The 17,669-nt window shown below is 42.8% G+C and overlaps 1 protein-coding gene across 2 annotated transcripts in view; it reads left to right on the forward strand.

Annotated features, from left to right (window-relative positions):
• Positions 1 to 1,397: 1,397 nt before the first annotated feature.
• Positions 1,398 to 17,669, forward strand: part of CEP170B (centrosomal protein 170B) — a 103,247-nt gene continuing 86,975 nt past the window's right edge. For both annotated transcript variants that reach the window (XM_027849097.1, XM_027849099.1), the window contains exon 1: positions 1,398 to 1,530. In XM_027849097.1, the coding sequence (XP_027704898.1) occupies positions 1,426 to 1,530 (105 nt within the window). In that variant the 5' untranslated portion in view covers positions 1,398 to 1,425. The remainder of the gene's footprint in view (positions 1,531 to 17,669) is intronic.

Here is a 17,669-nt window from a genome sequence, read left to right on the forward strand (position 1 = left end):
TTTCAGTCTCATGCTTCTCCTCCTCCCTCAATTACGAGCTCTCTGTGAGCTCTTCTTCTTTCATAGCAGAGAACAGGGTGAAACATGTCTGAGGGTCCTTGGCCTCCACTCTATGGCCTCATTTGGGGACTGGCAGTCCCTGAGAGAGTAGGTAAGCCCTAGGCAGTGGTTCTACATGAGTTTGTCTTGATCAAAGATATACATCCATACATATATACATACATACATATATACATATATACATACATACATACATACATACATACATATATATATATTTGGTGCTACTGGAGAATAAGGTGTATTAAGGAGTGGAAGGCTTTTTTCTATATCATACATAGGATTTAGAGCTGAAGGGACTTTAGAAGCCATCTAGCACGGGGGTTAGTAAGCTGCAACCAATAGTCCATATCCTACGATTTGTTTTTGTATAACATTTAAGCTAAGAATTGCTGGTTCTCATCTTCCCTGCTGGCCTCAAGGTATACATCTAGCTATGAGCAGAAGCCTTACTCATTTCTGTCCCTATGCTGGCCCTGCTTCCTCCCTGGCAGGAAGCCATCCTGGGTTGTAGGAATCACATAAGATCCCTATAATGCACTTATCATGTAAGATTGTTTATTATAGTGATCAGGGTTTGTGTCCCTACTGGATGGTGAGCTCTGTGAGGGCAGGGAGCTTGCTTTATTTAAACTTTATGTCACTTTGAAGAAGGAGGCTTTATATGCAGCAGGTGCTCAATAAATATTTGTTGAATGAATGAATTATAAGGTTTTGAGTTGGAGGGGACCTTAGAGATCATTTAGGCCAGAGATGTCAAACTAGGGGCCCTCCAGGACTGAAAAATACTGCAGTCATTGGGAATCAGATTAAGATGTAATTGAGAATTTAAAAAAAATACAATACAACATGTTGTTATTGTTGTTCAGTCATTGCAGACATGTCTGACTCTTTGTGACCCCATTTGGGGTTTTCTTGGCTTACTGGAGTGGTTTGCCATTTCGTTGTCCGTCTCTAGATGAAGAAACTGAGGCAGACAAGGTTAAGGGACTTGTCCAGCATCACACAGCTAGTAAGTATCAAATTTGAACTCATGAAAATGAGTCTTTCTGACTCCAGGCCCAGTACTCTATCCACTTTGCCACCTAGTTGCCCATAATACAATATAGCTAATGTTAATCTGTGGTTTTCTAATTCAGTGTAAAGTCTGCAGGGATCTATTTTTATTTGAGTTTGACACCACTAATTTAGGCTAATCTCATTTTGTAGATGAGGAAACTGAGATTCAGGTTAAGTGATTTTTCTCATGCTTTCACAAGTAGTAAGTGAAAAAACCAGGATTTGAACCTAGGTCTTAAGGTCCAATATCTCCCCCTGCCCTTTTTTTATTTCAGAAAGCTCAAAGAGGAAGTGACAGCTAACAAGATGAGTGTGACATCATGGTTTCTGGTGAGCAGCAGTGGCACCCGCCACAGGCTGCCAAGAGAAATGATATTTGTTGGCCGGGATGACTGTGAACTGATGCTTCAGGTAAGTGTGACTTGATGGAAGGGCTGGTTTTCTTGAATGGAATGGGTCTTTCATTGAAAACTCAGCCTTCCGATGCCTCTTGTGTCAGCTGACCCCCTGAGAGTGCTGATCAGTGTGCTCCCATGTTTAAAGGAATGGGGTGAGATGCTCCAGAAGGCAGTGATTACCTTATCACTTGGAGGGCTTCAAGCATATCCATTTGTCTAGTATATTATTGGTGGCACTTCTGATGTAGTGTTGGTTTGGGGTGGAATCTCGGAGGTCCCTTCCTGGTCGGAGATTTTGTGATTTTGGTGCCTGCTGATTCTAATTCTCAGTCTTTTAGCTGCTGTCAAAAGGGGCAGTTACATACTGACAGTTACGGTAACCATGGCTGTCCCTACAGAATAAAACACAGATGCATTTTCTGGAGGGGAACTGAGTTAGAGACTGGGGCAAGAGAGAGAATGAATAATTAGCTTATCACATAATTTCTATTAGATAATGAAGTCATGATGCTCAAGAAGTGCAAATTTGAATTGGGAAAGCTAATGGAACTGCATTGGATTGTGAAGCTCATTGAAAATGGGTTCTAGAATGGACCATCCTTCTAGTTGCTATAGAGACAATCTAGCTTAACTCCCTCATTTTATAGAGAAGGGAGGAGGCCAGAAATTTAGTACAGCTATCCTAAAATGCCAGCTCAAAGAGACCTTGGAACAAAGATCATGGAATGTTAAAGCTGGAGGGACCTTTAGAATATGTAGTTTATATAATGTATACTATATATAGTACATAGGATTTGTATATAGTATATAGGAGATATATATGTAGGAGATATGTGTATAGATGTATATAGATGTATATATACATATAAACATATGTATAGATGTATATATATGTATATATATGTATTGAGAGAGAGAGAGAGAATATATATAGGATATCAGAAATGGGAGAGCCCTTAAAATGTAAAACAAAGAATGTCAGAGCTAGAAGGAAATTTAGACCTTACAGCTTAAACTTTTAAGGTTCTAATGATCCTTAGAAGAAAGAACACAGAATGTTGGAGATGAAAAGGATGTTTGGAACATAGAATGTTGAACATTAAAATAGGAAAGGCCTTAAAAACCATTTAGTGGAGTCTGACCCCTTCATTTATAGATGAAGGAACTGAGGTCCAGAGAGGGAAGGACACTTGCCTCAGGTCACACAGAGGTAGTGGCAGAAATGAGATTAGAACCCAGGTCACTTAATTCTCAGACAAACAATCTTTTTTAACCTAATTTCTGTCAGTTCCTGACTTTGGGCCTGGGTTAGATTTGCACAGTATTCACACAGCTCATGCTCTCCCATTATGTTTTACCTTGGCAGTTCATCCTAGTTTGTGGCTGGGAGTCTGTGTTTGTGTTTTTCACAATGAGTCATGCCAAGGTACTGGCCTGCCCAGCCTAGCTCAATCTGCCTGGGGAATGGGTGAAGCTCAGTGTGTTGCTGCTGGTGGTTGAGACCTGGGCATCAATTCAGTTCTGTTCAAAACAGTGAACATTTATTAATTACTTATTATGTGTAGGGAATACAAAGATGGGGAAAAAAAAAAAAACCCCTCACATTGCCTGCCCTCAGGGAGCTTATAATCTAGTGGGGGGAAAGGCCATGAGTGGTGTACAAATAACTATGATACAAAGAAGAGAATAGAGGCCCTGGTGAGATCCAAGCAAAGTGCTCTAAGAAATTTTGAGAAGGAAGAGCTGGTTTTCAGCATGAGGCAGTGGTGTTTGAGCTGGGCCTTGAAGGAAGAATATGATTTTGAAAGGAGTGCATTCTAGCCAATGGGGAAAGGGCAACATAAGCAAATACATGGAGGCTGGGAAAGTCAGGATGAATTAAAGGAGTGGTGAGCAGGCTAGGTGGGTCAGAATATAGGGTGTGTGAAGGTGAGGAATGTGATAGAAGGCTGGAAAGGTATGTTGGAGTCAGGTTGTAGAGGACCTTGAATAGCAGGCTCAAGAAGTTTTTCTTTAGTTCTGGAGGTAATAGGGAGCCACTGAAAGTTCACTTTAGTTTGTTTTTTTTTTTTAAATTTTTATAAGAGAATGATGTGATTAGAGCAGGGGGTTTTAGGAAGATTGTTTTGTCAGCTCTGTGAATAATATCCTGGAGAGGGGAGAGGCTAGAGGCAGGGAGACCAGGTAGGAGGCTATGATGATGATGATGATTCACATCCAAACTAGAATGAGTTAGAATGATCAGTCATCCTATAGAATGTGTTCATTTAACAAAATTTCTAAGTGTCTTTGGTTTGCTCATTGTCAGTGGCAGGAAGTCCAGTTTCCTGTCCTCCAGACTAGAAGGGACTCCTGATTTTACAGATGAGACCCAGTGACTTACCTAGGGTCACATAGCTAAAGTTCTCATAGGGCTACGATCCAAGCTTAGGTTTTCTGATGTCAACTTCAATTCTCTTTCTGCGATAGGCAACAGGGAATACAGATATGGCACTGGATTTGGAGCCAGGAAGACTTGAGTTCAAACCCCACCTTGGATACTTATTAGCTGGGTGACTGTGGGCAAGTCAGCTCATCTTTGTGAACCTAAGTTTCTTCATTTGTGGAATGGGGATAATAATAGCACCTATCTCCCAGGGTTGTTGTGAGGATCAAATGAGATAGTATTTGTAAAGTGTTTGACAAACCTTAAAGTGCTATATAAATGCTAGCTATTATTATTGTTGTTACTATTACTTCTACTACCACCATCGCCACTAATACCACTACCACAAACCACTGCATGATGCTATTGAATAAGGACAGTGGTCTGCTGGTAAATGTTTAACATCCAGCTCTCTAAAAATGTGCCACATACTTTTAAGTTTAATATGCGTTCTTAGTGTTTTCTCCTTCACTTTCTTAAGTCTAGATGAGCAAACAAGTACTAAATCAAGCCCTGATTTGTAGCTTTTGCTAATTTCCAAGGTTTCAGTGCTCCCAGTAAAAACTTAACAAGATAGCTTCAGGACCCCCCCTGAATAAGGGGGAGATCAAACATGGGTACAGATGAGTGTGATACCAATCAGAATGTGATACGTGCACAAGAGTTTAAAATGCTAAGCAAGGTGGTGCAGTGGATAGAGCACTGGCCCTGGAGTCAAGAGGACCTGAGTTCAAATCTGGCCTCAGACACTTGACACTTACTAGCTGTGTGACCCTGGGGAAGTCACTTAACCCCATTGCCTAGCAAAAATAAAAACAAACAAACAAAAAATGCTATTGAGATCAGGTGAGGGAGACATCAAGTCTCGCTGGTTAGGGTGAGCTCTTGAGAATGGAATGAGTCATCATCTTTTCGAAGAGCATTTGGGCCCTGCCTATGGAGATGGCCCAATGCAGATATCAACAGGACAACCCAAGTGTACAGTGTTGGGACACAAATACAGACACATAGCACGTCTGCTAGCCCCTTGGCATGAAGAACTCCAGCCCAGGAAGAGACCTCAGTGGGTTCAATCCCTACTTTGTTACAACTTCCCTCTCAAGTGGTGATCCAGCCTTCATAGTGATGGGAAACTCATTCTTCTGAGTCAGCCCATTCCACAGTTGGTTATCTCCAGTTGTAAGGAATTTTTTTCTTATATTTAGCTGATTCTGCCTCCCTGTAACTTCTGTCCTCCCACACACAACATTATTTCTAGTTGTGCATTGGGAGGCCCAACTAAGCAAGTCTAACCCTTCTGTGATACAGTAGCCCTTCCAACGCTGGAAGGCAGATATTATGCCCCTCTCAGGCCAATTGTTAAATGTATCTAGCTCCTTTAATTGATTCTCATATGGAAAAAGTCTTCAGGTTCCTCCTATCCTCTTCTGGATGCAATACAGCTTCATTTAGCAAACATTTGAGGCAACAGATAATGCGCCCCAATTCAAATCTGGCCCTGGGGAAGTCACTGACCCTCAGTTTGCCTCAATTTTCCCATCTGTAAAATGGGGGATAACTGTAGCGCCTTCCTTTACAAGGTTGTTAGGATCAAATGAGATAATAATAATTGTTACAGCGCTTAGTGCAGTGTGGTACATAGAAGGCACTATGTAAATGTTAGGTATTTGCTAGTATTGATGATGATGATGATGATGGCTGCTGCTTCTCTAGGCAGATGAGACAGTCCCAATGGATGACCAAGAGATAACGAATGGATCTGTGATTTCATTGACGTAGGGGATTTTCAGATAAGGACACTCCCTCTCCTCCTGAGGGTCATCTTCTCTGCATCCTTGTGGTTTTAGAGTATTGCCCAGAGCGATGCCAGGTTAAGTGATTTGTCATACAGCCTGCATGTTTCAAGGGTGGCGCTTGTACCCAGATCTTCCTGGGATCTGAGGCCAGCTCTGTATTCCCTAGTGAATCTGGAATTACTCACTGCTTGTCTTATTTCTGCTGTCTCTGCAAAGGAAAATGATTTTTGACTAGAAAAAATTGAAGAGAAATGGACAATAGAGAATTGAAACCTTCAAAGAGTAGGGAGATAGTAAGAGCACCTGGCCGTTTTTGATAAGTTTCAGTGCTCAGACTCTAAGGTAGTGAGTGCCCCAGGAATCTAGCCTTAGTCCCGTGGTGTTTGACAGTTTTATCTGTGGATTAGATGAAGTCCTAGAGGGAATATGGTAGAATATAAGGCCCCAGAGGCCAGAAATTGTTTAGATTTTGTCTTTGTATCACCAGAGTTTAGCTTGGGTGCCTTGTACAGTATAAACACTTCATAAATATTTGTTGAATTAAATTGGATCAGATTTGCAGATGATGTAAGCAAGGAGGGTTTAGTAACATGTTGGGTCATAGGATCCAAAAAGAGCTCAACAAGATGGAATGTTGGTCTGAATCTAGTAAGATGAAATTTAATGAGAATAAAGGTAAAGACATACTTAGAATAAAAAAAAAATTCAAGTTACAAGTACAAGCTGGGGGAGGTGAGAATGCATACACATGTAAGCATATACAAAGTTTATGAAAAAACAAATATAAGGTAATTTTGGGGGACACTAGTAACTGTTGTGAGGATCAGGAAAGACTTCATGCTGGAGGTGGTATTTGAGCTGAATATTAAAATAAAGTTCACAAAAATAATAATAGCATTTTTATGGCACTTTGTATATGCTGTATCACTGTATCCTCACAGCAAACCTATAAGGTAGTGTTATTATTATCCCTGTACCACAAATGAGGAAACTGAGGCTGAGAGATGTTAAGTGACTTGTCCAGGGTTACACACCTGGTTAGTGTCTGATTTAATCTCAGATCTTCTTTACTTCATATGCAGTGCTTTAAAACTACCTAGCATTTATATAAGGCTTTAAGGTTTGCACTGCCTTTTACAAATATTCTCTCATTTAATCCTCACAAGAAACCCCATTTTATAGTTGAGGAAATTGAGGCAGCCAGAAGTTAAGTGACTAGCCCAAGTGACTATCAAATAAATGTCTGAGGTAGAATTTGAATCCAAGTCTTCCTGACTTTAGATCCAGAACTTTAACCACTTTACCATCTCAATTGCACATACCCATCCTCACAGGTTTAGTGCTTTGTGCTTTGCTTGGGGACTTCTAACATCTGACAGGTTCCCAGTTGATTTTAGGCACATTGTCTTCTGAGACCTGGCTGAGGTTTTGCTTCAGGCTACCCTCACATAGTAGGAGAAGGGCTGACCCCCTAGGCACTTGTAGCAACAAAATATCAGTATTAGAAGGACAGTGTCAGAGCTCATCAAATCCAGGTCAAGGCCACATTTTAAATTAGTGGCAGATCCTCGCCAAGGGCCTGAGGCTTCTGACTCCTGGTTCTGGGCTCAGCCACTGTCCCTCTTTGAGCTTCTCCTTCATAGGGCTGTTAATCTCTGTAAGTAATCAAAGCATTCTAATACATCAGCTCATCTCTCAGATGTGATTTACAGTTCAAGAATCTCTTTAAGTATCTCCCTGCCCCTACCTTTTTTGTAAAAACAAATAAACAAAAAAAACCCCTCAAACCCAACAAACTCAAGTTGATTGCTAATTTAAAACAGATTTGACTAAAAAAAAAAAAGCATTCCATTCCTAACCTAATCTCAGCATTCAAGGAATGGTGGTGATTGTTTAATATTGGTGTCACATGGGACAGGACATATATTGAGGTATGACTAGGGGGCACAAATACCAATGAATACTCCAGGATTGTCTCTTTCCACAAATAGTAAAATATGTGCCATTTTCCAGATAAAACTTAAAATTAACAAAAAAAGAAATACATAGTTTTCTTATGAAACGCATAGGCATAAAACTTTACAATTTATACCCTCCAAGCTGCCAAAAAAATTTTTTTTTAATATTGCTGCTTTTCTCCAGGATACCTGGGTCTAAAATATCTTAGCCCTCTGGAGAGGAGGGGTCAAAATCCCTTGCTTCCCCAACTTGACAAAAATGGCAAGCGAAGTTGTATGGTAGTGTATTCTACTCCTTAAAAATGACCAAAACCCAGTGTTATCATTGGTGCCACCACTGGTAATGTATACTATTGGGGACACTCCCTGGGGTTGTTATAAGGAAACCTGGGAATGGTAGTGTGGATGTTCTGAAGCTTCCTTTGGTGGGGCTGTATACTTTGGTGAAGGGGAGCTGGGTTGACGTTGGCTGGCGCAGATTCCCTCCTCCACAGAGGATCCTTGGGTATGGCTTTTTGTCTGAGTCCAGGTTTTATAGAACAAATTCTTTTATTAAGGGGATTTGTTCTGTGAAGCTCAGATTCAGTCAAAGGGCTGCACTTGAGGACCTGGAGGGCCACATGTGGCCTCGAGGCCACAGGTTCCCCACCCCTGGCTCAGGCCAAACCACTAGCTAGGTTGGGTTTGGGAAAAGGCCTTAGGCTTCCCAGGTGAGGCTTGGAGGAGTGGGCAAGAACAGGAGGAAGGGGCGCTACAGGGCCTGGGGAATTCACACCTGTCATAAGAGGAGCCAGTATTTCTTGTTTCATGGTGAATTTGTGGTGGGGGAGACTGAAGGAGCCAACATATTGGCTCCAGTGGTGGGAGAGATCTCATCCTCTTTCTCCACACCCTTCCAGAGAACAAGACAATTATTTTTATCACAGGCACAGACACAGTCAGCCTCATCTCCTCCTTTTTTCATTCTTTTGTTTAGCAATTGTTTATTAAGCACCTACTGTGTGGTATTCTGGGTTGGGAACTTTGGATAATAGCTTTGTCACTGTGAGGGACTTCAGAGATTATGCAATACCAACTTCTCATTTTACAAATGAGAAAATTGATGCTCAGATTTAAATGACTTTCCTAGGGGCAGCTAGGTGATACAATGGATAGAGCACTGGCCCTGAAATCAGGAGGACCTGGGTTCAAATCTGGCCTCAGACCAAATACTAGCTGTGTGACCCTGAGCAAGTCACTTAACCCCAATTGCCTAAAAAATAAATAAATAAATGACTTTCCCAGGGTCACACAGGTAAGTAGGTGGCAGTCAGGATTTGAATCAGGGCCTTCTGAGGATGCAGAGATAAGTCCTCAGAGGACTCACTTTCTACTGGAGATAATAAGAATGTCTGCAGATCTTATCCACGTGGGATTTGGGAGGGGGATGTCTTTTAGAGGAAGGACCTCTGGGCTTAAGGGATCGAGTTTCTTTGTGGAGGTCTGGTTTGCACTGAGTGTGGAAGGATGAGGAGAAATTGGATGGGAGGAACTCAAAGAAGGGAGGCAGGACATTCCTAGGACATTTCCCAGCTTGGAGTTGGGAAAGCACAAAGTGTAGATAGAGGTTCAGGATGTCCAGTCAGCTGAGCTTAGAATTTTGGAGGGGCAATAGTAAGAAAAAGTTGGGAAGTTCAGTGAGACCCAAAACTTGCAGAGCCTTGAATACCAGGCTGAAGGATTTGGACTTTATCCTGTAATAATAATATTAAAAATAATAATGATGATGGTGATAATTTAAATTTCTACAAGTCTTCAGTGCTTCCTTCATCTCAAGCCTGTTAGGTAGATAGTGTAAATATGAGTACCCCCATTTTGCAGATGAGGAAACTGAGAGCCAGGGCAACAAGGTGATTTGCTCATGGTCCTGTGGACCATGTAACTTTTAGAGCTGGGAATTGAGAGTAGGTCCCCTGATTCCTGAGGCCAGGACTTTTCTCTTGCCTTAGCTTTGTAGCTTCTATATCTAGGCAGTAGAGAACAGATCTTTGCATAGAGGAATGACTATGTCAGCTTTGCACATGGTGTGTTGAAGACACTGGAAAGCATGCTGGATCTAGAATCAGAGGACTTGGTTTTGAATGCTGACAGAATGAGAGTATAATCTGGGCTATCAGGGCTAACCTTGTGAAGTAGAGGGGTACCTGCCTTACCTTCCAAACCGGGCAGACAGCTGTGCCATTTCTCCCTTGCAGTTGTTGGTTGATCTTTTGAGAATATGGTTGCTCAGTGGGAGCTGTGGCCTGGTTCCTTTGGCCTGCCAATGAGCAGACCTCCGGTGGATTGGGAGTGGGGGGTGCTGCCCCTCCTGTCCTCCTGGGCATGAGAGAGAGCTGCCTGGGTGGTGGTATTCATTCTTTCTCTATGAGACCATCCCTGTTGTCAGCCATCTGGCTGGCTGAGAGGTAGCATCTGCCAAAGTGCATACTGAGGGGTGTAATTTAATCTGCCCGGAAATCCTCAACATCTCTTTAGGAGATTAGCCACAGTGAAGGAGCTTAGGTGCTTCCTAAACAAGAGAAAGAGGTGCTGTTTCCACCAGGGCTCCTGGGTCAGCTGTTTATCACGGCACCTAAAAAAAAGGCCTGTACAAAGAGCTCTATTAGCTCTCAGAGTCTGTGCTCAAAGGTGGAGACCTGTAGAGTGTTAGAACAGGAAGAGACCTTAGAACACAGAATCTCATAGATCATGGAACATAGATTGTAAAAGCCAGAAGATACCTTAGGATGCAGCATGGCAGAGCTGCATGAGACCTTAGGACATAGAATCACAGATTTAGAGCTGAAAAGAACCTCAGATGTCATCCAGTAGAACCCCTCATTTTACAGATGGGGAAACTGAGGCCCAGAGAGGCTAAGATTTGTCTAAAGTCACATTAGAAGGGTTAGAGCCAGGATTTGAACCCATGCCCTCTGACTTCAAATTCAGTGCTCGTTCCACTGAACTACTGTGCTTCTAATGTAGAATGTCAGAGCAAAAGGTCATTACACCCTCTTTATTTTACAGAAGGAATGGAAGCTTTTAAGTATTGTAGAAATGTGGGGAAATTACTATTAGTAAGTAGCTTGGGTTAATTAATTAACCTTAATTAATTAGGAAGCTAGATGGTGAAGTGGATAGACCGCCCACTTTGGAGTCAAGAGGACCCAAGTTCAAATATGGCCTCAGACGTTTACTAGTTGTATGACCCTGGGCAAGTCACTTAACCCTGTTTACCTCAGTTCCTCATCTGTAAAGTGATCCGGAGAAGGAAATGGCAAACCACTCCAATATCTTTGCCAAGAAAACCCCAAAACAGGTCACAAAGACCACTGAAAAACGACTAAACAACAGCTTGGGCATTCTCTCTAGACCTCAGTTTATCTTTTTGTTTAGTGAGAGAATTAGACTAAACGGTCTCTAAGGTCTATTACAATTCTAATGCTCTGACTATCTCCCCTCCATTCAGCACCAAAGTGATCTGTCTTCTACAAGTGCAGCTCTGACCTTGTCATTCCCATACTCAGTAAACTCTAGTGGCTCCCTATCATCTCCAAGATCAAATACAAAATCCTCTGGATGGCATTCAGATCCTTCCTAACCTAGTCCCTACCCCCTTTCTGGTCTTCTTGCACTTCATCCCCTCCCTCTACCCCAGATGTACCGTGGAGTCGGTGACACTGGCCTCCTTTCTGTTTGTCCTTGCATACAACATGCTGTCTGCTGACTGGGCATTTTCACTGGCTGTCCCCCCTGCCACAGTGCTCTCCTTCCTCATCTCTGGCTTTCCTGGCTTCCTTCAAGTCCTGGCTAAAATCCCACCTTCTGCAGAAAGCCTGTTCCAAGCCCCCTTCGTGCTAATGCCTTCCCTCTGTTGATTACCTCCACTATATCCTTTCTGTAGCTTGTTTGTACATGGTTGTTTGTACATTGTCTCCTCCATTGGACTGTGAGCTCCTTGAGGGCAGGGAGTGTGAATGAGGTAGAATTTTAGAGCCTAACCAAAGAAGACCAACTTTATAGATGCTACTCACAGCTAAGTGGTTGGAGCTAACAACAGTTCACATGAGAAAGATCTGAGGGTTTTAAAAATAATAATAGAGACAGGGCCTGGACCTATGATTTCATTGGTATAGGGAACTCCCAGGTGAAGACACTTCCTCTGCCCAGGCAGGTGGGCACTTTCTTTGCAACTTAGAGTCCTAGAAAGCTAGCTGGGGGGGAAAGGAAGGGGACACTCATTTTTAAGTGCCTGTTTTGTGCCAGGCATGGTGCCAAGCACTCTACAAATATCTCTGATCCTCACAGCAACGTTGGGAGATAGATTTTGCAGTTGAGGAAACTGGGACAGGTAGGGGTTAAATGGCTTGTCCAGGGTCTTTCAGCTAGTAAATGTCTGAGGCTGGATTTGAACTCGGGTCTTCCTGACTACAGGCTCAGCACTCTCCACTGTGACACCTCACTGCCCCTTGAAAACTTTAGCTGCATTAGCCAGAAGTAGAGTGGTCAGAGGGAGAGGAACAAAAGCCCTGCTCCCTCCTATCCTGGTCAGGCCACATCTGGAATATTATTTTCAGCTCTGGAGATGATGTCTTAGGAAGGTCGGTGAGACACGAGGCTGTGCCCAGAGAGAATGGGAGAGGAAGGAACTGGGGTTATTGATCTTGGAGAAGATGTGATTGTCTTTTTCAGAGTTTTGAAGGACCCTCTTGGAAGAGGGATTAGAATTCTATTTGTTTGCCCCTAGAGGGGCAAACTAAGAGCAGAGGGGAGAGATAAAGGGAGACAGATTTCAGCTCACTGTAAGGGAAAAAGAGTCTTCTTGGGGCTGTCCAGCCGTGGCATGGGTTGTTTCAGGACGAGTATAGTTTGATGCAGGGGTAGGGAGCCTGCATCCTTGAGGCCACGTGTGGCCTTCTAGGTCTGTGGATGTGGCCTTTTGACTGAGTCCAAGTTTTACAGGACAGATCCTTTCATTAAGGGGATTTGTTCCGTGAAGGGCCACACTTGAGGACCTAGAGGGCCACATGTGGCTTTGAGGCTGCAGGTTCCCCACCCCTGGTTTGACCACTACTGGGGGTCTTCAGGCACAGGTGGGATGGCCTCTTGGTGGGGAGATTGCTGATCTTCCTCAGATTAGATGAATGTCCTCTCACATTTCACCCAACACAGTGAGATTTGGTGGTTCTGTGACTATTCTTAGTCTCAGTGAGGCTTAGGCGTGATGATGATGTCCTTGGTCTGCATCTTCCTTTCAGGGAGGGTGGGGATGGGTGGGTGTTCACGACAGACTGTATCCTGTGTCCACATGATTTCTACAGATGATTACAGCACAATCACAGAGCTTCAGAGTTAGAAGAAACTCATCTATGCCATCTGTTCTCATAGAATAATAGCAACCACAAGAGTAATAATAGCTCACATTTATATAATGCTTTAAGGTTTGAAAAGTGCTTTATATATATTATCTCTTTGACTTCTCACAACAATCCTTTGAGGTATGTGCTATTACTAGCCCTATTTTACAGATGAGGAAAACTCAGAGATGTTGAATGACTTACCAGGGGTCACACAGTAAATGTCCAAGATGGAATTTGAACCTGGGTTTTATACACTCCAAGTTCAGTGTTCTGTGCGCTACATTTTATTGTTTCTAGGTTCCTTTTCACTTTCCTTACAGGTTTGCTTCCTATGAATAGAGACATGTTAACCAGAATCCTATGGCCATGGGTCCACTTGTCTGTCAGCATCTTTGGGATTTGTACTCTCCTGGCTCTGTTTTGATTGGCCACATTTAGGGTTAGGGTTAGGTGAGTCAGTGGCTGGACCTAAAAGATCTTGCCAATGACTGGGTGGTGATGGCAGCTTTGGTTGTCTAGAGCCCTGGGGTGCCTTTGCTGGTTGTGGAAATACCTGTTTGTTTTGTGTCCTGCCCTACAAGATGGGCAAAGGGACCCTGGGCGGGACAGGGCAGAACTAGTGGCACATGAGGTATGTTGTGGGAAGGGAATATTAGAAATCCTTGGGTGTGCTTTCCTCTAATTCAGCTTTAGTTTTCTCTATAGTTTCCTTAGACTTTTGGCCCACTCCAACTCTCTCTGTCTCTCTGTCTTTCTCTCTGTCTCTGTCTCTCTCTTTCTTCCCCTCTTCCCTTCTCTCCCTCTCCCCTCCCTCCCCCCTCCCCTTTTCCTTTCTTCCCTCCTTCCCTTCCCTATTCACTCCCTCCTTCCCCTACTCATACTCACACCCACCTCCTAGACACAAATGTGAAAAGGGAGAGACACTCACACAAAGCCTTTGGGATATCCAGCATGTTTGTTTTTCTGGTTAATGCCAGATCCCTTTTAAATAGAGTAGTTACGTGGAAAACTTCCTGGATTGAGCTCTCTGTGGACAGTTTCAACCTAGGCTACGCTGACTTTAAAAATTTTCTTTCATTAAGTTCTAGGAGAATATAGAAGGGGATGTAATATTTTCCTACCTTAGAGAGTTCTTGGTCTGAGGCGGAGCCAATATTCTGCCATAATAATAATAACAATAACAATGAAGATGATAACTGGTATTAGCATTTATATAGTGTTTTAAGGTTTGCAAAGTACTTTACAAATATTATTTAATTTGATTTTTACAACAGTCTTGGTAGGTGGCCTCATGTTACAGATGACTGGGGCGGACAGAGGTTAACTGACTTGCCCAGGGTCATACAGCAAATATCTGAGGTTGGATTCGAACTTAGGTCTTTCTGTCTCCGGTCTCAGCACTCTATCCACTGAGCTGCCTTACAGCCATTAGGGAAGTGTCCGGTGTACTAGGGAGAGCCAGAACATGTATGATGTAAAATATACTGGAAACATGCCAACAAACACAAAGCATATACATAGAGTCTCTATATATAGGATCATAGATTTAGAGCTGGAAGGGATTTTGGAAGTCACCTGGTCCAGCCCCTTCATTTTACAGATGAGAAAACTGTGGCCCTGGCAGGTCAAATGATTTATCCCAGGTCACATAGGTGGTACACATCAAAGCAGGAATCCGATCTTAAGACCTCTGACTCCAGAGCTGGGGTTCTTTTCTGCTGTAGCTCAGTATATGCTGGTGGTGTCTGTACTTTTATGTACACTTATACTTCTAGGTCTCTGGTGTGTGTGTGTGTGTGTGTGTGAGCATGAGTGTGCACACGCGTGCGAATGAGAACATCTATCTGTACGTGCTTTAATGATGTGTGATACAATTGGTGTGGATACTTTTTCCCACAAACCCAGTTTGCACCCTCTCTGTCACTGGAGAGGTGGGCTTTGAGATGTGCTGTGTCTAATCTGTCACCCTGAAAGTGACCCAGCCTGGTGAGGAGCCACTTTATACTTGGACCACGTGGTACATGGTCCTCGAGGCCTGTCCAGCTGGGTCGGACCTGCTGGGCTTGTTTGTGTCTTCGATGAACCTTTAGAAAACCAGGCTTACATGCATGCTGTGGTGGGCATGAGTACATACATACACATGCATACATGGTCATATAGAGGTGTGTGAAGTACAGACATTTGCAGGATACACTGAGATACAGAGGAAAAGAGCCTGGGCTCTGGATTCAGAGGGTTTTTTGATGCATACTAACCTATGTGACCTTGGGTAAGGACTTTGATAGAGGATAAATATTTTATATATAACAACATATATGTATATAAGTATATGTATATATACACATAAGTTGTATATATATAGTTGTCATTGTATTCAGTTGTTTTCAGTCATGTCCAATTCTTTGTGACCCCATTTGGGGTTTTCTCGGCAAAGATACTGGAGTGGTTTGCCATTTCCTTCTCTGGCTCATTTTACAGATGAGGAAACTGAGTCAAACAGGGTCAAATGACTTGACCAGGGTCACACAGCTAGTAAGTGTCTGAGGCTGAATTTGAACTCAGTTAAGTCTTCCTGATTCCCAGCCCAGTACTTTATAAGGGCAAACAGTAGGTTTACTGTGAGGGAGTGAAAGAGGTAGCATGGGACGTTGGAGTAAATGTTGGATTTGGAGTCACAGAAACTAGGTTCAAATCCTAGGCTTGTCATTTACTGTCAGTGTGACCTTGGCTAAGGTGCTTAAGTTTTCTTGACCTCAGTTTCCTCATTTGTAAAATGAGACGGTTAGATTGGTTCTCTTCCAGCTCTGAATCTATGGTCTCATGATGAGAGAGATGAGATTAGGCGGTGTGGTTAGAGAGAATTTCAAAGTTCAAGGTGTTGGAGGTAGTGTAGTTCTGGTGTTCAAACAACTGCATATGTGTACATGTGTAATATATATACTGTAGATATATATAGATATGTATTTACTTGTAAGTTATGTTTACATATATGTATAGGTATATACTTATACCTGTGTTTATATGTTTATATATGGTTGTGTAACTCATCCAGCTCTATGTATTAGTGTGTGTTGAGTCACATGTATTTATCTGTCTCTTTACTTATATGTGTAGATAGGTATATGCTAGGTAGGAGGCTATGATTTACAGTTACCAGACTGAGATAGGGGTTAAACCAGGAAAGCCTTCTTGAAGGAAGTGAGTTAGAAGTACAGAGTTTGAAAGGTGGGTAGAGAGACTTTTTGGCAGGGAGAAGCAGGGTTCCTCAGGCTCACAGTCTAGGAATCATCTTGGATTCCTCACAATCTCTCAATCCACTCCCCCCCCCCCCCAGCCATATCCAAGGTGTTACCAAGGCCTGTTGATTTCACCTTTGTAACATCTCTCCAATACACTCCCTTCTCTCCTCTACCATTGCTACCACTCTGATGCTGGCCCTCATCACCTCATACCCTGGCTATTGCAGTAGCCTGATGGTGGTCAGCCTGTCTTAAGTCTCTCCCCACTCCAATCCATCCTTCGTTCACCCACTAAAATGATTTTCCTAAAATACAGGTTTGATCATGTCACCTCCCCCAATAAACTCCAGCGGGTTCCTATTGCCTTCAGGATCAAATTTTAAAATGCTCTATTGGGCATTCAGAGCCCTTTATAACTTAGCCCACTCCTACCTTCCCAGTTTTTTTATACCTTACTCTCTGAGATGTGTTCTCTGATCCAGTGACATTGGCCTCTTGGCTGTTCAGACACTCCATCTCTGCTCCAGGCATTCTCCCTGGCTATCTCCCATTCCTGGAATGTTCTCCCTCCACCACTCTGACTATTGACCTCCCTAGCTTCCTGTAAGTCCCAACTAAAATCCCACCTTCTATAGGAAGTCTTCCCCAATTCTTCTTAATTCCAGTGCCTTCTCTCTGTTAATTATTTCCTATATATCTTGTGTATATAGCTTGCTTTATATGTATTTGTTTGCATCCCCCATTAGATCGTAAGCTCCTTTAAGGCCGAGATTGACTTTTACCTAGACTATCTTTTGCCGAGCTCTTAGCACAGTGCCTTATACATAGTAATACTTAATAAATGTTTATTGATTGATTGAGGCAGAGATTAAGTGACTTGCCCAGGGTAACACAGCTAGTAAGTGTCTGAGGCTTGATTTGAACTCAATTCTGACTCCAGACTCCTCTTAACATATTTGAAGAAAATCCATTGCTTCTTGCTCTCCCTCCTCACAAATAATCATGACAGTAAGGACTGTGAAACCTACTAGCAAAGAAAATGGGTTGTCTGAAGCTAAAAAATCCTTTCATCACTTCAGCTGCCTTCACCAATAGTGGTCCTGGGCACTATTGCCAGTCACCCCATTCCCCTCTGCCCAACCTGGCCATATTTTCCTTTCTCAATCAGTAGTATATTCTGATGAACTGATATTTTTCCTGTTCTGCATCAACCATGGATCATCCCCAACATCCATTTTCTACTCTCAAACTCCTCAGGTGCTATATGTTACTGAGGACAGTCATGCCACCATGTTGGCTGGGTCTACCACAGATTCATGGTACGAAATCTCAGTTGGGCTCTCAATTCTGCATGGA

Source organism: Vombatus ursinus, unplaced genomic scaffold, assembly GCF_900497805.2.
Source record: "Vombatus ursinus unplaced genomic scaffold, bare-nosed wombat genome assembly UNPS02007284.1, whole genome shotgun sequence".
NCBI lineage: Eukaryota > Metazoa > Chordata > Mammalia > Diprotodontia > Vombatidae > Vombatus > Vombatus ursinus.